Source organism: Pholcus phalangioides, unplaced genomic scaffold (assembly GCF_987345545.1).
Source record: "Pholcus phalangioides strain wild (caught in Gottingen) unplaced genomic scaffold, Ppha-v1.0 ptg000012l_1, whole genome shotgun sequence".
Taxonomy (NCBI): Eukaryota; Metazoa; Arthropoda; class Arachnida; order Araneae; family Pholcidae; genus Pholcus; species Pholcus phalangioides.
This window is the reverse complement of record NW_028301605.1, coordinates 18,148,072-18,172,580: the sequence shown is the minus strand read 5'-3', so window position 1 is coordinate 18,172,580 and position 24,509 is coordinate 18,148,072. Positions and strand designations below refer to the sequence as shown.

The following is a 24,509-nucleotide window of genomic DNA, read 5'->3' as shown; positions in this document are numbered from 1 at the left end:
AACTCCTGCCATATCGCCATACAGAAATTTACTACCAATCGAGTTGGGTCGGAAATGGGGACACCACATCTCTCGGTGGTCAGCTCAGGTTCGGTAGGAAAAACACTCGTTACCTATATCCTAGCCCCAGGATAGAACCTGTACACCTGATATTAGCTTTCATGGTGGTAGACGAGCACTGCGCCACGCGAGTGGGGATATTAACCTCTTGACGATCACAGGCGCAATATTACGTCCAAACTCCAGTAAAATATAGCTGCTCTCTCTCTCTCTCTCTCTCTCTCTCTCTCTTCACCATTGCGAATCTTTATAGTAACCCTAATATCTACGGAGGATTTTTTTTCCTACGCATATACTGTGTCTTTCTACGATATACATACACCGAAAGAGAACTCTAAAAAACAACTCTCTTATCTATTAAAATAATTCGTTTTATATCTCCCCCCCACCTTCGTTTTTCTAACGTACGGTTAGGTTAGGGCAAGGTTACCATATTTATCGCCGATTCGTTGAATAGAGATAATCCAAATTCTTTGCCAAACGCTCGTTCGTGAAGTGGTTAAAAACCGATTACGAATCAAAAAGATGGAATTACCTTTCTTGTCTCGATGTCCAGCATCTTTCTTCTCCTTTTCTTCCGGGTGTCTTCGCCGCCGAGCACTGGAGTGACCATGAACAGCTCCGACGACGTGCGGCCATCTGTACGGTACTTATCGACGGCGCAGATGACGGACACTGGAGAAGCGCTGGCTTCCTTGTAAAGCTCGTCGATGCACGGCGGGCGATTGGACGGAAGGAACAGTTGAGTCCGTTGCGAGTAGACCGTCTTGTACGGCTTCTTCTGGCGCAGCAGCTTCGATACCGTGCACAGATCCGATGATATAGCTGCAAAGACATACAAAAGCGAAAATTAATACAGCGGTAAAAATGCAAATATAATATTAAACAGTGTAAAGCAGGGGTCTTCAACCTTTCAGACACGGCGGGCCAATCGAAACTTCCCACGAAGCCCGCGGACCACAAACTCACGTAATTTAGCGGCATCTTGATAGTTGGGGCCAATGAGGACCCCCGAGTTTCAAACAGGGAAAAAAATAATTCACAAATTTTATCATCTCTCAAATTATTTATTTTCTTAATTTTTAGTTTTGATTAATTCTGAAATAATTTTTTTTCACTAATTATGAAAATGTTTTTGATTAATTACTGAATTAATTAATTAATTAAATTAATTAATTATTTATTAATTATTCTAAATTAAATTTATTAATTCTGAGAGTAATTTTAATCCGACATCACTTTAAACGATTCTGTAATTATTTATTTCGTTTATTCTGGAATTATATTCCTACTCAATACTTCTTAAACTCATTTCTTTCAGTAATAATGCAAATACTCTTTTATTGATTGTGAAATAATTTCCATCCGAAATTACAAAATTATTTTTCTTATCGATATAGTTATTTTTTTCACCAATTCTACAATTATTTGTTCCATTAATTCTAAAATTATTTCTTTCATTAATTCTGAGTTTTCATCAATTTGTTACGGAATTATTTCTTTCATTCACTCTAAACTTATTGTTTTTTCATTTATTCTAAAATTATTGTTTTTTCATTCATTTGCTCTAAAACTATTTCTTTCATTGATTCTGAAATTATTTCTCTCATTTATTCTAGAATTAATCGTTTTTCAACTTATATTTCCTGAAAATGACTGGCGGGGCATTCAATGTGGCCCGCGGACAGCGTGTGGAAGATCCCTGGTATACAGTTTCACTTAAAAACTGATGAATTTCTCTCCTTCATTTCACCTGAGCTGACAAAATGCCATTTTTACGCGAGAAATGAGAACTGTCGGGCCTGCAGTAATGATTATACAAATACAACGCGCAAATTGCCCAACGAGGTGGCTGACTTAAGAACATCATGGATCCCCGAGCCATTTTTTGGAGGCCCTACCTACTACTGCTACACCACACATGCACCCCCCCCCCCAACGAATCGGTACATGCGGGAATGTGCGTGTAGTGAAACCTGACGAGAAGTTTTTTGTTTCTCTGTAATGCTTGTTATGTGTAGTGCTGCCATCTGCCACCACTTTCTCTAACTATGAGTGAAGTGTTATGATTTATCGTTGTAGGACTGTTGCTCTCTGTGGCGAGACTTTTTAACGGGGAGATCGGCTCGCATTTGCGCCTTGAAGTTGGGAACCACAGAAAACCAACTTCAGCCGACCACCACTGTGGGGTTCGAACCAGGATCCTCGCATCGCGTGTCCGTGACTATAACCATTCGACCACCACAGCGGCTTCCCCTTATGCCGAAGACCACGAGATTCTTCGACGCCTGGAATTATCGAGCATTTTCAATAATTGTCACCCTCCAACTTTTGCGATCCGAAATTTCAATAACTCCCTATAATGAATCAGAAATTATTTATTTAATGTTTTTAAAATTATAAATGATACTGAATTTTAATTATTTCTGAATGGGAATAGAGCTCTAGATTCGTAATGCCGGTGAACTCTCGAGTTACATTCAAATTATCTCGGAATAACACACGAAACAAATAATTTCAAAATGAATGAAGAAATTATTTTAGAATTAATTCAAAATGTAGAAGTAATGAAAATTTGAAATTGTTGAAAATCTAGAAACAGTGGAAATTCGTGATTATTCAAAATTTAGCAATAATGGGGGGAAAAAGTAATTTCTCAGGAGTGTGAAAAAATTGCAGAACTATTGAAAAATCTTCAACAAATTTGAACGCCCTGCAATGAAAGACTCGACACGCCGGAAATTGTTGAAAAAAAAATTCGTTAAAAATTCGATGAATTCGTTACATCGAGGTCCGACTGCAATTCGTAAAACGTTCCATTTGTGTCTGTCCGTTGTTTGGAGGGAAAAACAAAAACAATTACGTCCCCATGGAAAAAAGTCTCAATTCGACTGCTTTCTCTGGCGGAAACATCGCTGTTGAAATTCGCGCTTCAACTTTTTTTTGGGTAGAACTGTAATCGTGCTGTCCTCTACCGGCATTTTTTGGAAACTAAAGTGTTTTGAAAAAGTAACTGTAGATGGCAGCGTTATCTTTATGAATACTTCGTATAGTTAGGGGCTGTACAAGTATTATATCAGCAAATTTTTAACCATTTTCGACCCCCCCCCCCCCGTCAGCAAAAGTCAGCAAAACTCTGACCCCCCCCCTCCTAACGCATATTGGTGGGTTCAGAAACGTACGCGGGAGGGGGCATAAGGGGCTCGTGCACCTCCCCCCCCCCCACCCTAAACGAAAATAAAATATTTTTTTAATTTTAAAAAATTTTAAAATTTCTAAAGAAAATACCTTTATATGTTATTATAATCGATTTCAATGCTATTTGAAGGGTAAGAACTCAAAACTTATCTTTTAATAAATTGATTGCGACCCACCCTTTAAGCCATACATGGTAAACCCTTGACCCGCGGAACAAATGTGGCCCTGCAGAAAGTTATCTGATGTGGCTTGCCTCCACAAACCCAATTTTGTAAAAATTAACTAAGCGGCACATTTTTACAGATCGCTTAAATGACCCGTGGCACAATTCTAGAGCATTTAAGTAGCCTGTGGCACACTTTCAGATCACTGAAGTAGGCCCGTGGCACATTCAAAAATCACTTAAGTAACCCGCGACACAGTTCCAGAACACTTGAACGATCCATGGAGATCCCTTGAGTGACATTTTGAGATCCCTTGAGTGACATGTGGCACAATTTTAGAGCACTTAAACGCCAATTTCGGGCGTTGGCAGTAACTACAACATATATTTAGAAAACAACTTATACATACAGTATCAACAGTTTTTCATGCTATAACTTTCTGTCAACCGATGGCAACATCGATACATCCTCGGGGATATTTCATATAAATGTTAATTAACGTAACCAAACAATTCAGAATGAATGGGTGAAAGAATATAATTTCTATAAAAACGGGGAAAAGGTCGAAAAATATGGAAGAAAGGTCCTTTTTTGGCTCACTTTGGCTCACAGAATGCGGGTTCCACCATTACCTCGGAATCGGGCACGAGCATCGAGCACTCTTGAGAGCTTCATCGCGGTGCTCAATACCCTAAACTTCATGTCGATGCTGAATTATCATAACAATTATTTTTTCCCCCTTCAAATATTTAATGTCCTCATCACCAGAGGCATCTTGCCCTTATGACACCGGATGATTCCCGAGCCCTCCGAATCGAAAAAAGCACCCAAAATTATTGAAGATTTTTCATTTATATGCATATGAAAAACGTTTAATGACACAACATGAGCACAAAGGAACCCCCCCCCCCCCCCATTAAGAGTCCCGAGTTCATTAGGGTGTCATCCCGAGTTATAGGGAAATTCATTAAGGTGGCTCTGTTCGAGTATATAATCCCAAGAACGAAAGAGCCACAGATATTTCATCAAAATGAGAAGGGGCCATGGATGATTTTACACTAGGGATACGGGTGTTAATTAAGAGGGCGAGGGAACCACGTTTACTTCATTGTAAGGGCAAATGAGCCAAGGATTCGTCATCAAATGACAAGAAAGCCATGGATGGCCCAATTCAAGGCAGGGGACACACATATATTTCAATACAAGGGAATAGAGCCGCGTGCATTTCATTGTAAGGAAAAGTTTATTTCGCCCCTATTAGAGCAATGCAGCCAGGAATATTTAATAGAAAAGGCGGGAGGGGCATGTGTGTGGAGGGGCATTTAATCAAAATGGGGGAGGAGGGCAACGGATATTTCATCTAAATGGGAAGAGCCACGGGTTTTCATTATAAGGGCAAGGGAGCCACGTGATGTTCATTTCAACACCAAGGAAGCACCTTACATTCCATTGTAATGTCAAAGGGACCACGAATACTTCATGAGAAGGACAATGGAGCCACGGGTGGTTTCATAATAAGGGCAAAGGAGCCGGGACAAGGGCAAATCAACACTACAGCAAGGATGCCGCGGGTATTTAAAGGTGCCCCTTGTGCACCTAGGACCCCCGCCCTAAATTATGCCCAACCATTAAGACGGTCCTTAGTGGGAAGAAATCCAATCCGACAAACTGAAGAAGCCTAACTAAACAAGCACATCATTCATAATCCTCATAGGAGATTATTCGAGAGCCAGGGTAAATTCCTCTTCAGGCTTCTTCAGAGGCGCGCCACCTATCTCTGTAATCCAAGCCTAGCATCTTGACAGGTCAGGTTTACGTTATTTAGGACGGTATAACATTTCAAAGGCGGCCACGGAATTTCGAAAATGACCCCGAGAAGGGGACAAGATGTGGGAGGAAACATTCCTCTCTATTTTTTTTTTCAGGGCCCCGTAAAGAACAGGCTCTAAACTGGTTCCTAGTCACGACCGACACATTATAAGTTCATAGGGGCAAAAAAAAAAAAAAAGAGGCCCTCAAAGCCTTGAAATATAGAGAAAAACAGTTCATGGAAGCGTAAAAAAAATGCTGATGGGCGACATCAAACCGGAGACCGTCCCTACGGGGGTCGATGATGATACTTCATGTTGTATACATGTATATCATCGATATAAAGAGCTTTAAGCTATTCGGGGGGCCTCTTGTGACAGGCCCGAATGATATTTATGCGAGAGGTTTTTCGAGCCGTTTGGACACTTGTTTTGAATCGTTCATCACAATTTTATTCACCCGCGATGAAGTATAAATAATGGAGCAAGAGGCCCAAGGATGTAGGTGAAGGGCGAATTTGCAAAGCGGAAAAGCCTTACGGTGTTTATGGCCCTGGGAGGCAAACGAAACTATCGTGAGCTCATTGCCTGGGATACGTTTAGTCGTAGGTAATAGGCAAAATATAAATAAGAGAATGGAATGCCTGGGGGCCCCGCGTAGGGGAAGGGCTAACAAGTCTCTAGCCTGAGGCGCTTGCGATTATTATTATACTTTATCATTTATATTATTAACGTCTTATCTCATTTTATTATTATTTTATTTTGTTTACACGATACATTTTCTTGAAAAGACCCCATAACGAATTCCGGTCCAGGGGCCGAGAATTTATTACCCAGGGCTATAGCTCACTTAGCCTACCTCTCTCCCTGAATTTTCTGAACCATAAAAGCAAAGGAGCAACTGAAAACTATCCCTGGAGAGAGGGAGCTGTACATATATGATCGTTAAGACAAGGAAGCCACAGGTAAATGACCGGTAGGGTAAGGGAGACTATCACCAGAGCAAGGAAACTACGGATAAATGACCACCAGGGCAAGAGAGCCATGGGTAAGTGACCACCAGGCCAAGAGAGCCATGAATAGGAAGATGGTTTACCTCGGCAAAGAAAAGCTACTGATAAATGACCGCTAGGGGCAAGAGAAAGGGATTATATAGGCAAGGAAGCCACGGATGAATGACAGCCAGGGCAAGGGAGAGTGATTACCCGGACAAGAAAGGGACGAATGAATGGCCGCTAGAGGACTCTGCTGTAGAGTTAGTTCGAGGCGTATACCCTCGTACTTTCGACCAGAATGAAAGAACACCAGGAAGAATGATTGATGTTACCTCGAAATCCAACACACACACACACACGCACGCAGAGAAATCTATTACATCACCCCAAGAACAAGTTGTTCTGTTTGTTGGCGATCTTGCCAAACAGATAAGGCCATTATTATTACATAAGCGAAGGGTAGTTTCCGCTCTAGTTATTGGCAGTGTCAGAGTAGCACTGCCAGTGGTTGTCGTCAAGGTCCAGCGATTCTCTCAACATCGACGACGAGGGACCACCCAATTGAAGATCCAACAAGACAACAAACGCTCTCTTATATCTCTCGGCGATTCCCATGTCCATTTAAGCACAAACAAACAATAAAGGAAGTGAAAACAAGATCTTATCGCCCAATAACACGGGGCCTACAACCTGAAGGCACGCACACACACGATGGAACCTTCAACTGAAATAATTACCACCAGTGCTGTTCCAGAAGACTATCATCAGAGCCGGAAAAGGAACTTTCTCGAAGAAATTTTCCTGCAACTAAATTAAAGCATGTGATAATGAAAAAATGCAGATATGATGCTATTATGAATCAATTGCTAATGTCAGAAAGATAAGTTGTGTTGCCTGAAACATTGACGAGCTCGAATTCTATTCGCTTTCCCCTTTCGGATATTCTTGTATAGAAGAGAAATGCTCATTAAGCTTTGCTTGAAATAGAGGAACTTTCGGCTGGGAAACCCCCCCCCCCTGCTGCCATCTATTAAATATGAACAAAACTATTTTATAAATTCCCCAAGTAAAATTGACTGCTGATTAATACCGGTGTGCAGCATGGAAATGATCTGTATATTATTTATTTTTATTGCGTGTATGCAAATGTGAATCTTATGCGTCAAAATACCGGTTACTATATATTTCTATGTTTGCTGCAGAATTATTTTGTGGTAAGTACAAAAGCATAGTAACCGGTATTAGGGAGCATATAATCTACACCAATATGTAGCATGATAATAAAAAACCATTTATTTCCATGCCACACACCGGTTTAAGACCAACGATCTGTTTTACTCGAAGAATTATAGCAGTTAGTTTGTTTTTATTTCATAGGTGGCAGCAAGGGTCCTAGCGTAACAGGTTTTTTTTTTTGTTTTTTTGCTATGTGTCAAAAATTCCAACATAAATGCAGCATAGTAACCACTATTATGACTCAGAAAACTCCCAACAGTGTGCATCATAAAAATAAAAAAATATGTGGTACCAATCTTTATTCCATTCATTTTCATGCTGTGCACACCAGGTTAAAACCAACAACCAATTTTACTTGAGAATTATAACGAATGGTTTTGTTTTTATTCGATAGGTGGCAGCAGGAGAGTCTCAGTTCAACGATGTTTCTCGCATGATAAAATATAATAAGTTAGAAAGAGAAGAAATTTTTTCCTTCCAATGATTTTTTTTTTCTCTCGCTGGTTAGCAAATTTTTTCTTCCATTAATGCCGGTCAGCGAAATTGTGTAGAAATAGGTTGAGGAACACTGCTTTAGTCTTATTAAATAGGCCATCTCCGGGCCCGTCATTTGGGGTGTTGGGGGAGCTTGCCCCCCCCCCCCCTGCTTTAAAAAATACACTAGAAATGGTATACATATATGTATACAAATATATATAAGCATACATTGAGTACACGTTCTTTGCTCCCCTCCCCCTTCCTGGGAAAAGTTGAAATGACGGCCCTGGCCATCTCTCATTTTTACTTCCTCGACATAGACACCAAAAATCCTTAGGTATTATAATATAACCGCCCCCTTCGATATCAAGGCCACCCTCCACATCCGTTATTTAACCCATTAGCTGCCACGATCCTCATTTGGGGATTTTGGAATTTTACGTGCTTTACGTTTACAACTTTTTGTGCACATATATAATTTATCCGGCCCAAAAATTTCAAAAAAAAAAAGATTTGGCAGTTAATGGGCTAATGATCAGTCCAGGGCTTGACAAATCGAGAAAAAAATCTTGGCACCAACCAACTATTTTAGGAGTTAAGCGTGTTTCTTCTGCCCTAAAACACAAATAGAAAATTTTAGGCGCCAATATGAATTTTTTAAGTCGCCATATCGACCTGGCGAATGGGATTTATCAACCGCTGGATCAGTCTATTAATGAAATAGATCAAAAGTATCAAAACGAAGAGGCTTGTGTGTGTGACCCAGCACATCTATTTTTACAGGTGAAGGTTAACGATTCCATATAACGACCGTTCTTTTACGCAAGTCACTATCATGGCGATGGCATGGAAGCAAAAATCACAGCATAATTTCCGTTTTTTTTTACGATGGCAACAGATCCACGACTCGGTTTAGGTCAATGCCATTTCATAGACTCAACTCATGCATCGTCATTCCACATCGTCAAGCCGAGCTTGAAAATTCCGCACTTATACTGAGCACGTCAGTATACTGCTTCACGCATTGTTGTGTGACATGACATACATGTTTGTGACATATCGCGCGTGTTTATTATTATTGCTTTTCAAAAAAATATATATTTTCGCAAGTCTTTTCCAAAAGTCGTAAAAATGAAAACCAAGAGAGACTTATGCAAATTTTTCCTCCGGCAGTGATGGCACAATACGTTGCCATCGCGTTCTTGCCGAATATAAAACACCAACTCCTACACACTTCATACAGAAGCAACAACAACATGGCAAAAAGAAAAAAGGGTGGCATCTGCTTACACCTCTCACCTCTGCCCACGACATTACCATTCCTTACTCCATTGTGACCATTTCTCTTTTTTTTTTCTTTTGCCCTTCGATAATTTATGACCCGGTTACGCCACTTGACAAAGCAGCTACCGTGGCGTATGTGAAGACGCACAATTGCAAAAACGAAAAAAAAAAATGCTTTTTTCTGTAGGATTTCCTCGTACTCGGAATTTCCCACTGGAGCATTTCGATTCATTTTCCCAGAAATGTCTTTGCACTTTCACATGATCATATATATATCCCCCTGGTGGGAAAAGGCAGAATTATATAGTCGTGCGATTATTTGTTGCGAATAAATTTCAGAATAATTCTTAATAATAGTAATGCTTGCACGTGATATGGCAGTGTTTCTTAACCTTTTTTTCGTCTCCTCAGCCACCTTCGAACCTTATTTCTTTTTTCTCGTGCTTCCCCCCCCCCTCCCCCCGGTTTTATTCAGCTCTCCTCTACCAAGGACTGAGACTCTTCCTTATACTTAATTGCTTTTTTTGAGCACAAATTGGTAGAGAACAGAAATTTTATCAGTAAGGTCGGTCCCTGATTCAGTGAGGGATCTTGTGGTGCTTGTGGGGGATTCTATGCAGTGCTGTCTCAACATGGGCCCTCGGGTAAAATTATGTTCTGGGGAGGAGGGCGTATCCAGCCCTGAAGCAGCAGCTTGCGTATTTACTTACGCTCACAAATCATGGTACCACATCTCATCATGCGGGCCCACCATAATACATCAAGCTCGGGGCCCTACTTGGATGAGCTCATACTCTAAGACAGTGTTTCCCAAAGTGGGCAATATCGCTCCCTGGTGGGCGATGGAATGGTTCAAGGGGGCGATAGAACCTACTGATTTAACATAGGATCCTATGGGTTTACTTGAGTTGGGGGTGATGAGAGGAAAAAATTTCTGATGAAGGGAGCGATGGAACAAAAAGTTTGGGAGACTATGCTCTAAGATGACCCTGGTTCTACGTAGAGCCATTTAAGCAGCATCAGTAATTACCCTACCTGCCTGGGAGTTTGATCATTTCTGTCGCACCACGGTCATTTTCTGCACACGAGGGCTAATTAGACCGGCACCTACAATTTATTGCCGATTCCGAACGGCAGGCTTGTTTTTTATACTCATCGAGAGGTTGGTACGCTAACCCCTCGATGGGGGACTCCCTGCGGTCCAATTTTCTGCTATGGTCAAGTCGCCGTTTTTTTTTTGTACCCCTGTGTCAGGAAAGTTTTCTGACAAGGACAAACCGGGTATCGAACTCGCGACACCTCTAAACATCCTTTGGTACTTTAGGCGAGTATCTTATCGACCGGGCTACCGCGGACTGGCTGGGAGTACCGTACACAAGAGTTTTACATATTCATTCCCGAAAAACATTGTATACATGTCCCGAAAACATCGTATCTCATTCTCAGGGGAACCTCTCGACTCACGATTCACTTTCGAGCTGCGATCGAAAGGGTCCAGGTATGGCCGCACATCCTGAAGCAGGGGCTCTAGGTTGGGACTTTTGGTGGGCTCTATGTAGGGTATTTATAGCATGAACGAACAAAAAAAAATTATGAGAATTGTTCAGGGTCTCTGGGCTGTTAAGGCGTGGTCCCATGTGTTAAGATTGCCCAGGTTCAATGGGCAGTTCTGCTTCATTCTGAAAAGTGTCACGCCTTTTTCCCGCCACATGTTTCACTTAAAATCATTTCTTTATATCTGAATATACATATATTTTTTCACAGCAACCTGTAATGGCCACCTTTCAACTTGATTTTGACCCATGGTCCCCCCCCCGGAATATCTCAGGGCCACAAGGGGGCAAAATAGCCCCTAGATCAAGGAACACTGTGATATACTATATTAGTAAGACGACGATCCGAGGTGACCTGGGACCTCAGGGGGACAATTTTTTCTAGAACCACTCTTCTCTTCATTTTGGTAGTTACAAGTATGCCTAGAGAATACGGTTAGTGCCTTTTGCCTCACATGGGCAAACAAGGGGTGTGACCAAAGCCTACGGATTTTCCGGGGTGCTCCAATGTCGGCTGTTTTCGCCCCCCCCCCCTCCATTTGGTATAGTGGAATATTGACACTTTCTCATCTTGTTGCATTGCATTTTTGAATTTATGAAGGTGCAAAATGATGGAAAACCCTAGCATACTTCAGATTTTATTTTGTGATAGTAATTACGCACAATTGTTACACAATCAGTTTGCATTCATGAAAATGGGACCTGGTACAAAATTTTCGAGAGCTTATAGCAGGCCCGCAGCCAGAAATTTCGTTCGGGGGGGGGGGGAGGAGGAACCACAGTGATAGAACAATAGATTTGGCTATCTTTTCCCCTTTTTTCGGTCATTTTCTCACATTTCGGGGGGGGGGACCAGACCCCCAAGTCCCGCTACGTCCTTGGCTTACGGAGGATGCAGTGCTAGCCTAAGGCATGGATTTACCGAGGATCGGTCCGGAGGCCTCATGAAAATGAGATCTGGTTAAAAATTTTGAATGTAAGCAGGTAAATTGGTTAGTAAGTCAATTTTTTAGACAGGTAGAGACTCAAGAAAAATTTTCCCAAGGGCCCACATGATGCTCTTAAGACGGCCCTGCGAAGACAAGACACTCTTATACAGACGGGAATCTGGGGCGTGTTGAGGGGGGCGACTCTAATCTCGTTCAATATAACATATAGTATGGGTTCACAACCGGACCACGAAAAGTTTTTCGTTATCAATACATACACAACACGTTGAATGCCTAGGCTGACCATATTTTTTTCATAAATATACGAGAAATCAGCATCCGTACGGGATATCAACAATTATCGCAAAAATAATTGTCAGAGGCAAGTGACGTTGCCATTTACAGCCAAAAAAATAGCCAAAGGCAATTAAAATTGTCATCTATTGCTAAAAATTGCCGATAAATCGTACAATGGCAGGAAATAGAAGGCTACTGCAAGTCGCAATTGGTAAAGATGTAGCTCCCCAAAAAAAAATATGTATGTTTGACAAATATGTGAGATGAACATATTTATGTGACTACAATGAATTAAAATACATTAATTGAAATTATTACAATAAAAAACATTACAATTAGTTAAAATGCATAATTGAGATCTATAAATTGATCTATAATTCATGAAAATAATCTTAAAATTCCTGATTTCAAAAACTCGAGTAAGCCTTTTGTCAAAAATAAAGGAAAAGTAACGGGGCATATTATAAGAATGGTGGGACAATCCAAAATACTGGAATGTCCCGTAAAATACGGGTCAGATGTTATCACTCCTTATATATATATATATATACTGCATATCTAGCTCGCGGGCTGAAAGTATTGGAAACTAAAAATGACCGCCGAATCACACATGCCGACAACTATTGCCGTATCAACCCTTCATCCCATCACTGTCGAATGAGTTTGTTGAAGGTCAACGGGTCATCTGTTTTCAGTCCCAAAGAGAATAAAGATTTATTCCAAAGAATACAAAGAGCTAGCCATCAAGAGAAATTATGAGCAGTGTTAATTATTAATTACTACAGAGTTTTGCAATTTATTTCCAGTGAAATGATAATTGGTTGTGTCTAATTGAGTGTTATAATCAGGAGCAGAACAGAAATGCTCTAATGTTCTCGAAGAAGGAGTCATCGAACCGCGTATGAATCACATGGAAGCCCTCCAATCTATTATTTATGGATAATTAACATTGACATTGCGAGGTTTTTAACCTCTAACTCTCAGCTATGGTTCATAAGATTTTTGCTCATCGCTGCTTTTCAAGCCACGAATCATCTTGAACGAATGTCATGTGCTCACAAATGTCAACAAAATGATTCTAAAGATGTTTTTTAAGATTGAGCTGGTCCGGTGAAAGTAGCTTTTGAACATGCTACATGCTACCTTCCCCCCCCCCCCCAAGGGTAGGGCTGACAGGGTTCTAGCCTGAGGTCCGTGACGATTCTCGTAACTTTTTGTATTTTCACACTATAAATTCGCTTTCGGGGGGGTGGGGGGAGCATCAAAAATCCCAGCCAAGGGGCTCTGCTGCAGGATGTGGGGAGGGTCATGCTTTTGAAGATTTTTTTTTTAGGTATACGTATAGCAAAAATTTTGATAAAATTTTTGTCAAGCAACTTTTAGTTCAACAATGTCTATTATCCGCGTTTTTCGAACAACCATAACAACAACAACAAATGTTTTTTCAAGCAATTTTTGTGTCAGCAATGCTTCTCGAACAATGTCAAAGTCAACATTGCTTTTCAGATGAAGTGAACAACATGATTCAAATAGAGATGTAAAATTCTCGAGAATATTCTTTCGGAGAATATTTTCTGGTAGGGCTACTATTATAAATAACTTGAAAATATTCTTGATGAGAATATTCTCTGGAAGGACTATTCATAAATTACTGGGGAATATTCTTATAAAAAATAATAAGAATTATTCTGAAGTTATTAATAATAGTCCTTCCAGATTCTCCTCGATGAGAATATTCTTCAGTTACCGAAATTTTTCCAGAGAGTATTATCAAGAATATATTTAATAATATGTATTATAATAAATAATCTCGATAAATAACTTGAGAATAATTATTATTTTCGATAAGAATATTCTCTAGTAATTTATATTTTATAATAGTAGTTCTTTGAGAGAATATTCTGTCCCCGTCTTTTTTCCCGTCAAGAAGTTGGGAATATTGAAGTTTGTAGACCACAATATTAAAGTTTGAAAGCAAGAAAATTAAAACAACGGGGCTAAATTGCACAACTTTTAAAGAAATGTGAGAGATACAGAATTTAAGTATATGTGCATTGAAGAAAGCAACAGTTCTGTATCTTAGAATGAAGGTGATTATATAAGAATAGCTTCCGTCATCAATAAACTTTGGTTTCAATTTCTTGTGTGTGTGCGTGTGTGCGTGCGTGTGTGTGTGTGAACTTATTTCTGAAAATTTATCTAATTTTCAAATAATTTTTTAAGGTTTTAATCTGAAGTTTTCTAAAATCTTTATAACCAAACTTTTAAAACCTCTCATCATGACCTGGAGAGAATATTCTCGAACTAAGTTGTTATTGGGGGTGATTATACCAAAAATTGTTTTGTTGTAAATGTTTCAGGCAATGAAAAATGATTTATATTTCACAATATAAACAAAATTAGTAAAAATTAAATTATTTAAAAGAAAAATGAATATTCTCGATTGTTCTCTAATTTTTACATCCAGGAGAATATTCTTGTTCTCCGAGAATATTCTCACCTCACATCTCTAGATTCAAACAACAACTTTCCTATCAATAGTTTTCCATAAGCAACTTTCCCGTGGGCAACAATTCCAGCTCAACTGTGTGGAATATGAAATATCAGAATTGCACATCTTCGATGCCAGCAAATAATTCTTTCTTGAAGGTCAAAAATGTTTGAAAAAAAAAAAGAGGGAGAGAGAACTTTCTTTTTTTCAATAATGTCAGAATCAAACAACTTTCAAAACAGCAATAAAAAAAAACCAGATTTCCCATCAACAATACTTCTCAAACAACCTTAAGGCCAACAATATTTCAGGAACAAATTTCTTTATCAATCGTGTTCCTCTAACAGATTTCCCGTCAATAGTGGTTTCCCAAACCATTTCACCATCAACAATGATTCTAAACAACTTCACAGCCAACATGTTTCTCAAACAATTTCGCACCATCAACAATGTTTCCTCCAACAATTTTTCACCATCAAAAATGTTTCTAGCATTCCCCATCAACAGTTTTCTAGCTTTCATGTCAACAGAGTTTCTCAAACAGCTTTTAGGAAAGAATGAATCTCTCTCAATTAAACTTAGTGATTTTATCTAAAATTCCTCAATATTACGTGATTTAGGAGAAAAAAAAACATGAAAACGCTGTTACCTAAAACCGAGGTTACACTATGAAAGTTTTGCGAAAGCTCGTTTATAGAACTTGAAAAATGCGACCAATAAGAGTATCAATTACATTCGAGCGAATGAAGCCTATACGCTTATTGGTTGTTTTTCAAGTTGTGTAAAACATCTTTTATCGAACTTTTCTAGTGTAATCAAGGCCTTATGGAAGTTTTGGTATTTGAATTTCGCCACACCATAAATAGTTTGGAAAACCACTCCCACTAAAAAATATTTAAATTATACATTCCACGGTCGAAGATACTACAATATAACGAGAGAGGATTGTAAAAAAACAACAATGAATGCATTGTTTAGACACCCAACACTTTTTTAAACCACAGAATGTAAACTCGTGGCATACAAATGGGAATGAGTCCGACATTCTTTTCTATTTCGTGATCAGAATTCCATATCTTGAAGACCATTGTCGGCTATTTTGAACATCACAAACCAATAAGAAACCCCAAACAACCGTTAGATAGGCCACCTTTAAAATATTCTGTGATACCGAGCAAAGACGGGAGAGGGTTACATTACCACCACATGTAACCATGGCAACGAAGGCATCATAGCATGCCTCTAGAAACATCTGTTGCATCGCCTCCTGTTGTAACATTACAATAAAAAAAAATTATAGAAGTGCGAGGAAGGGATCTGGGACCTACACGATCCCATTGTAAAATATATCGCCCCGAAAACAAGCCAGATGTTCAACAGAGGGGACCAAAAAAAATACACATACAATATAAATAGGTGAACCTAGTTTATGACACTTTTTTTTTTTTGAATAAAAATGGGGCCCGGAGCTTCATAAGCTTTTGACGGGACGATCGTTGAGCATCGAAATCATTGATGCCGCTGTGGGAAAATAATTTCCCGTGGGCCGATTTCGGCCTATCTTTATATCCCTCGGAGAGCACGGCAAGGGAACCAAATTCACATGGGCATGGGCTATATTCGGGACACAAAAGGATTAGGCTCTTCTTTCGAGAGCATAAAATCAAGTAGGCCAACAAAGGTTTCTTTTAGAAGAAATTCTAGAAAAATATTTAAATCATGAAATTTTCTTTTTGACAAGACTTTCTAAAAAGTCAATAATGAGTTTCCCCACGCAGTCGTTCACATAAATTCAAAGTTCTTAGCGCACAACTTAGTTCACTTACTTTTATTAGGCCAGGATTACATTACAAAAGTTTGAAAACAGATCTTTTACAAAATTTTAAAAATTCTACCAACAAGTGTATTATATGCAATTCTTATTGGTTGTTCTGAAAGTAACAACTTACTTTCAGGTAAGTATGGAGCACCAGAACATCACTTTGACCAAGGAAGCTCGTGATATTGAGACGGTCATGCATAAAACCCTCACAAGGAGGAAGCTCACTGAACTCATGGGTAGGCCTTAGGCCGATGGTGATGCGTTGGGATGGTCGATTATGACGTAGATTCGTTGTGTATGAATCGTCCAGTGTTTTGCACAGACCTATTTCTCCCACATAATTCGGCTGTTGGGAAGGATGATCACCCATTTTTTCTGGATCCGTGCCTGGCCCCAGGTTCCGAAGATTGATCGTATTCATACAATTTTTATTCATTATGCATTTAGTTTTGATTAAACTCAATTCGATAACTAGAAATAATTTCGCTCTTGAATGAGGGTAGGGACCCCCTGGATAAGAACGAGGGGGGGGGGGGGCAACGAGAAGAAAATATGGTTCAAAGGAGGCCACGGGCTCAAAAAAAATTGAGGAAACACTGCAGTACAGTATGTTGCATGTATGAAACATCATTGGACTGAAATGCCCTGCTGCCACCTATCAAATAAAACGCACAACTGTTATAGTTCTTCGATTGATATTGGTGACTGGTTTCCGATTAATGTACCGCATTAAAAAAATTTAAATATGGTACAATATTAATACTCCTAACTTGTTCATCAGGACGCATCTCTCTTACATTGTTTACAACAGATGCAGCCACTAACAATGACCAGAATATTTTTCCAACCAAAACAGAACCGTTTTTAATATTTACGTTTTTATAACGGAGCTTTTCAACAGGAACACCAGTTGGAGAAAGAGACATTCTAATTTCTATTTAACAAAAATTCCTCTGATTTAACGAAAATTCTTTTAATTTCTATTTACAAAAATTCTTCCAATTTCTGTTTACAAAAATTATTCTAATTTCTATGTAGCAAAAATTCCTCTGATTTAACGAAAATTCTTTTAATTTCTATTTACAAAAATTCTTCTAATTTCTGTTTACAAAAATTCTTCTAATTCCTGTTTACAAAAATTCTTCTAATTTCTGTTTACAAAAATTCTTCTAATTCCTGTTTACAAAAATTCTTCTAATTTCTGTTTACAAAAATTCTTCTAATTCCTGTTTACAAAAATTCTTCTAATTCCTATGTAATAAAAGTTCCTCTGATTTAACGAAAATTCTTCTAATTTCTATTTACAAAAATTCTTCTAATTTCTATTTAACAAAATTCTTCTAATTTCTATTTAACAAAATTCTTCTAATCTCTATTTAACAAAATTCTTGTAATTTCTGTTTACAAAAATTCTTCTAATTTCTATTTACAAAAATTCTTCTAATTTCTATTTACAAAAATTCTTCTAATTTCTATGTAATAAAAGTTCCTCTGATTTAACGAAAATTCTTCTAATTTCTATTTCAAAAATTCTTCTAATTTCTATTTAACAAAATTCTTCTAATTTCTATTTCAAAAATTCTTCTAATTTCTATTTAACAAAATTCTTCTAATTTCTATTTCAAAAATTCTTCTAATTTCTATTTAACAAAATTCTTCTAATTTCTATTTAACAAAATTCTTCTAATTTCTATTTAACAAAATTCTTCTAATTTCTATTTAACAAAATTCTTCTAATTTCTATTTACAAAAATTCTTTTCTCTTATTTAACAAAAATTCTTTTCTCTTATTTAACAAAAATTCTTTTCTCTTATTTAACAAAAATTCTTTTCTCTTATTTAACAAAAATTATTCTAATTTATTTCCAGAAAACTCTTCCACGATGGTAAAGAGGATAGGGTCGATCCAAAATGGCGTCTTAATGAGTTGCGTATTTTTCTGCTGGAATATATATTTTTTTTGCCATTATTTTATTACATATTTCCCTTTGGCATTTTTATTTTCTTTCCCATTTTGAAAGTTATGAATGACCTTGGTTTGGGTTCGGCATCCGGTTCTAACCGTGAAGCTTTTTTTTTAGGCAGTAGAAATAGGCAAGGGGGAAATAATAATAATAGAAGCCCATAGGCCGCCCGTACCTCGGTAGAACGTTCATTCATCTCTTTCGAAAACGCTCGTTATGACGTGGGTTCTTCCATTTTATACCTTTTCCCTTATAGTCAAATGTTGCCGGTAACATTGCTATCCCAGCGTTAGTTTAACAAAATAGGCGCTGCAGTGATGGTTTTGTAGTGGGTATATTTATTATACTTATCCTCTTTCTCTTTCTGGAGGATTTCGGTGCCTAACGTATCAGAAACGTACATTGGTGAGGTTTTAAATGATTTTAACTTCAACGTATGGATAATACAAATGCGACTTTTTTACATTGATGTCCTGTTATCAGATATCCAGAGGATACTGTACCAGGGCTTTACCGTTGGCCGCAAGGGCCCCAGATCTTTCTACATCTAATTTTCTCACCTGGAGACTCAAAATTGCCGTGGCGTTGGACACGAATATACAGGGCGTCCATAATTAAAAGACCCAATTTTGAAGTAGCCTACAGCCGAAACCAATCATAAGAAAATTGTGAAATTTTGTGGAGGACTTCATGAAGTGATGGGAATTTGTTTCGGGGGGGGGGGGATAGTTGCACATGTCGCCACCAGAGAGCGTTTTATTAAGAAATGGCACAGGCAAACGTTTGCAATTTTAACAATTGTTACTGCAACAAAACATGTTCCACATGTTGGCTATCATTTTCAGATACCGTGTGAAATCGCGAGATGGCATGTTCTACAACTGACCGAAGTGTGTGCGGGGAAATGTTCAGCGCGTGGCGTGAAATGCTGCCTTTAAGGTGAGGTAAATTTCTTGGATTGTCACGACTCACCACACGTTTCAAACGCCCCCAAAGCCAAAAATCGCGTTGATTAAGGTACGGAGATCAGGGAGGCCACAGATTAGGGAAGTGCCGGCTGATGACACGTTCTTCTGTAAAATGTGTTTTAAGAACATTCTTAACACACACTGCAATGTGTGGAGGAGCTCCGTCTTGCATAAAGACGGTGTCTGCAAGGCAGTGACATGCTTGCAGAGCCGGAACAATTTCGTTCTGCAATGCATATCGCTCCCCGGTGGTCGAACATGGAACTGGACCTGCAGAACGTAACTCCTCGTAGAACTAGGGACCGAGAATAAATGATGCAGTAAACCCACACCATACCGTAACTTTTGGTGAATGCAACGGAATCTCTAACATTGCGTGCGGATTTTCTGGTTCCCAAATTCGGCAGTTGTGAGTACTGACTGCACCACTCCAAGTGAAAGTGCGCTTCGTCTGTCCAGGGGCTATTCCAAGGTCATTCTGAATCTACCTCAATGCGAGCTAGAAACTGCAGTGAGAACCGGAGTCGAGCGTCATAATCATGTGGAAGCAACCGCTGCACAAGTGAAAGTTCGTACGGATAATATCGGAGGATATTCCGCATGATCTTATGGACGGTTGAACGTGGCCTACCCAATCCCTGTGCTACACGCCTGACACTAATGCTTGCTACCACGAGAATTTGAAGCTCTGTCCTCCTTCCACCTGAAGCGAAACTTCCTATATTGAGTCTATAGCATGGGTTTCACCCTGGGATTCCGTGACGTCTTTTTTGGGGGTTCCACATGATGAAATGCTACGGAACCCTCAAAAATCCCGGAACCAGGAGAGCTTTCAAAAGAAGAAAACTTTCTTATTACTCATACGATTCGCAAAGCTGTTCGTTATTTTGAATTTGAAGAAGATAGTGTCCTTAAAAAAAATTCAGGCCACTTCGATGAACAAACTTAGAAACATTGACATTACATTTTTTTCACATCGATTTTTCGAACCAGAAGCTCCAGAATTCATAAATGTCATTCTTCGTTTCATCAGGGAAATTATAGTGTAAAATACATTTACAATGCTTTTTTTGGGAAATTTTTTTATCTAGTAGTGATATTCTTGAGAGTGCACTTTCTATTTCACCTGCACTGACCTGTTCTTTCTCTGCGCACAGACTAGGTGGCGGAACATGTTCCAGTTCATTATTGGGTTCGTACATGCGATTTATTACTGTACTATATACTTATTTCCAATGTTTTCTAGAAGGCACATTTTTACTGATGAAATTTTATTTTCACCCGTTTATTGCTTATGGACAAAAGTAACTGAGACAGGCATCATTTTTTTAGATTTGAATAAATTGAAAAAGTTTTTACGTTTAGAGTCAGAGAATGAATGAATGATTTTCTGTACACAGAGTTTTTCTTGCCGAGCAAAGAAAAATTTCCTGTATAAAGTAATCCTGTGTGTATTGTATACTAAGAGCCCCTTATCCTGTATTGTATACTAAGAGCCCCTTATCCTGTATTGTATACTAAGAGCCCCTTATCCTGTATTGTATACTAAGAGCCCCTTATTCTGTATTGTATACTAAGAGCCCCTTATCCTGTATTGTATACCAAGAGCCCCTTATCCTGCATTGTATACTAAGAGCCCCTTATCCTGCATTGTATACTAAGAGCCCCTTATCCTATATTGTATACTATTCGTTGGTCCTTTCGCACAAAATAGATATAGAAATTCTATGCGCAGAGAAACAACAGGTCAATGCAGGTGAAATAAAAAAGAATGTGCCCACGATTTGGGAAAAAAAAGTTAGAAGGCACATTTTATGCAGGAATAAAGTCTTGCTTTTCCTCGTGAGCATCTCAGTGCTCACCGTGGCCCCACAACCGGGACGCAAGCTCCTTAGACTGAGATCTTGTGATAGGTCCTCTATAGTGAATTTTTTGTGTAAAAAAATAATATGATTGTCTCAGGCCACCGTAATAGAGCCCTGCCACACCTACCCTTGTAGGGAGGGGGGGGGGGGTGCTCATTTAAACCATTGAGGATGGATGCTTGTCTCGTACTTAGGAGATATTTACCGACAACTCAGATGAACACCCTCTGATTCAATGATTTGCATCATAATTATATATATATATTTCAGTTTCAGTCACAGTTCTTGCACGGGTGCTTTTCTTCTGGTGATGGTTACAATCAAAGTTGTTGATTCGTGAATATGCCTTCCAACAGACTGACATAGACTCTAGAGCAGTGATTCCCAACGTGGGCGTTAACGCTCCTTTGGGGGCGATGGAAAGCTCCAGGGGGACGATAGATGCTACGGGTATAACATAGGATCCTATGGGTTAGATTGATTGGGGGGGGGGGGGCGATGGGAGAAAAGAATTTCTGAAGAAGGGGGCGATAGGACAAAAAAGGTTGGGAAACTATGCTCTAGAGCAGTGTTTCTTAACCTTTTTCAGCTCATGGCCCCCGACGGATAACATTTTTTTCTCGTGCCCCCCCCCGCCTATCCAGGGCCTCCTACCCTCATCCAAGAGTGAGATACTTTCTATTTTTTTATTATGAATGAAATTTTAATAAATCGGGCCAATCTCTAGAATCCCGGCTAGGCACGGATTCAAATGATGGATTATCATCTCTCCCATGAGTCAAATTATATGGTAAAAATGGGTCTGTGTAAAATACGGACGATCCAACGAACATGCACAATAAATCGTCCCTCCCAACACATCAATCGTTGCTCTGGCGTCCCTTCATACTAAGCTGGTACTAGATTTGGTACTATGATTTTCACATGTAAACTGTTCCTATATATGAAAATCATATAGTACCAGATCCCATATAGTGCAGTCCCCCTCCCTCCATTATAGACATGAAGACCCTGGTCATGTCCACATTGACCCAAGGGTTAAGATGCCCCTGGTTCTATGAACGGATCTGATGAATTCTGAAAGTAGTAACATTTTTCAACCATGTTTTACTTTTAAAGCTTTTCTCTTCACAGTTCTCTATGACTCCCTTCACCACCTGTCGTGGATCACCTTTCTTCTGATTTTCTCCTGTGGCCCCCTAGAATATCCCAGGACCGCAAGGGGGCCATATGGCTCCAGGTTGAGAACCACTGCTCTTGAGCAATCTTCATCATGGGCATCCCGGGTACGTGATGTTCAGGTGCTCCTATCTGGTTGAAATTCATAGCCTACAGTTTACATACTTTCTCTTGAAAATCATATTACCGGATGTCAAGTAATCATGAGACCCTCCTATGCATCAGATTCCCCCCCCCCCCTCCCCGGGTAAGGTCCATGCATTAAAAAAAGTAACATGAGTCCCCCTTAACACTATACAAAATATTGAAAATTCCAATTTTCAAAGACAAAGGCGAAAAAAAACCCATCTTACAATAGTTTATTTTAATTCTTACAGGTGGCAGAACATTACAAACCTGTAAATTTCTTAAACGCGAAAAAATGTCCAGTAAGAAAACCACTGGATTTTTTATAAAATTCGAAATTTTTGACAGACTGTCTCCTATATTATGAACTTATAGTGTGAAAAAAACAAAAAAAAATTAGAATAATCTCTCTCGGGAGGTCCGGGTTGGAGTCCTGTCAGCCCTAATCTTTTTGTGGGGGTGATGCGGAGACAGCAGTAGGGACACTTTTATTGAATAAATATTCAAAAATTTGTGTGAGTTCCGTAGAACAGCTTCATTACCATCAAGGGTTCCACGGAACAGCCTTATAACTACTAAGGGTTCCTCGAGATGCTTTACGTTGGAAACCCCTGGTCTATGGACATGGGCGTCGGAAGTGTTTCGAACCTGTGGGTGCTCGTCTTGAGTTCTATGTAGGAAATTTCGATTTCTGAATCAATTCTGTGGGTGCTCGGACCTGTTTTACAAACTTCCGTGGGTGCTCGAGCACCCACAGCACCCCCGGCTCCGACGCCACTGTCTATGGATACGAGTTTTCTTCCTCTTCCAGGACGAAGAGCCAACGATCCTTTGGTTTCAAATGTCGTTATCATACGCCGAATGTTTTGGCATTCATTGGACTTTTTCGAATCCTCTTCCAAGTCCGATATTTCCGTAGAGCAGTTACTGCGGAAATGTTGTTTTGGTAAAACAACTTGACCAAGAAAGCGTGATCTCGTAAACTTATCGCCATTGCGAGCAGCAAGAAACAAAATCTCCACGATTGTTTCCAGGTTTTATAACAGCTGCTGCATGACATCACATAAATTTACATGTTTACTACAGGTATTCAAAGTGAAATGCCCTCTGGTGGCAACATGTGCAACTAATTTTTTCCCCCGAAACAAATTCCCATCCCCCCACTTCATAAAGTCCTCCACAAAATTTCCCACTTTTCTAATGACTGGTTTCGCCTGTAGGGCTACTTTTAAAATAGTGTCTTTTAATTATGGATGCCTTGTCCTTTCCATAATTTTCGAAAGACTACATCCATAATTTCGTACACTATTTTCGAAAGACATTATCATTAATAAGTCATTAGGTAATAGAAAACATGAACTGAGAATAGATCTTAGAGACACTAAAATTATGACAGGCCCATGGATTTCTTCCATGACGATGTTCCCAAAAAAATCTTCTTATTGACGTCGGAGAATTGAATAAGTAAAATTTAATGCCAGCAAGTAAAGATTGTTGATAAAATTGAATAAGCAAAACTTAATGAGCATTAAAAACTCAAAAATTATTCTACTTTCCCTGATCGTAACTCAAAAATTTCGCCAACTTTCCCAGAAAAAAACTCAAAAATCGCTCCGACTTTCTACTCAAAATTTTACCTGACTTTTCTTGACCGAAACTCAAAAATTTACCTGAGCCAAACTGAAATATTTACCTAAGGATAACTCAAAAATTTCCCTTATTTTCCCTAACCAAATCTCAAAAATTCTTCCGACTTTTCCCTGATCAAAAATTTCTCTGACTTTTCCTCCAAAAAGTCAAAAACTTCCTCGACTTTTTTTTTGACCAAAACTCCTGGAGAAAGACTTAACGTTCTCTCTCTCTCCAAATGTTTTTTTTTTCCAGATTCAATTTTTTTTCCCCGTCACAGAATTTTTTCTGACTTTTATCACATATTTGCATATTTCTCTAACCTTCACCAAAAATATTACATTTTCCCAAACTTTTCAGATCACCCTGGATGATAGATTTCGTTTCACAGAACTATAAAAGTGAATGAGAAAGATGGAAAGGCTGAAAAATCTAAAGAGACAATTCAAAATGGCATTGAGGAA

The 24,509-nt window shown here is 39.0% G+C and overlaps 1 protein-coding gene across 1 annotated transcript in view; it reads right to left on the bottom strand.

Annotated features, from left to right (window-relative positions):
- LOC149079818 (uncharacterized) overlaps positions 1 to 24,509 on the bottom strand; it is a 75,593-nt gene that overhangs the window by 10,962 nt on the left and 40,122 nt on the right. The window contains exon 2 of the mRNA XM_089240315.1: positions 596 to 885. Within this exon, the coding sequence (XP_089096441.1) occupies positions 596 to 885 (290 nt within the window). The remainder of the gene's footprint in view (positions 1 to 595; positions 886 to 24,509) is intronic.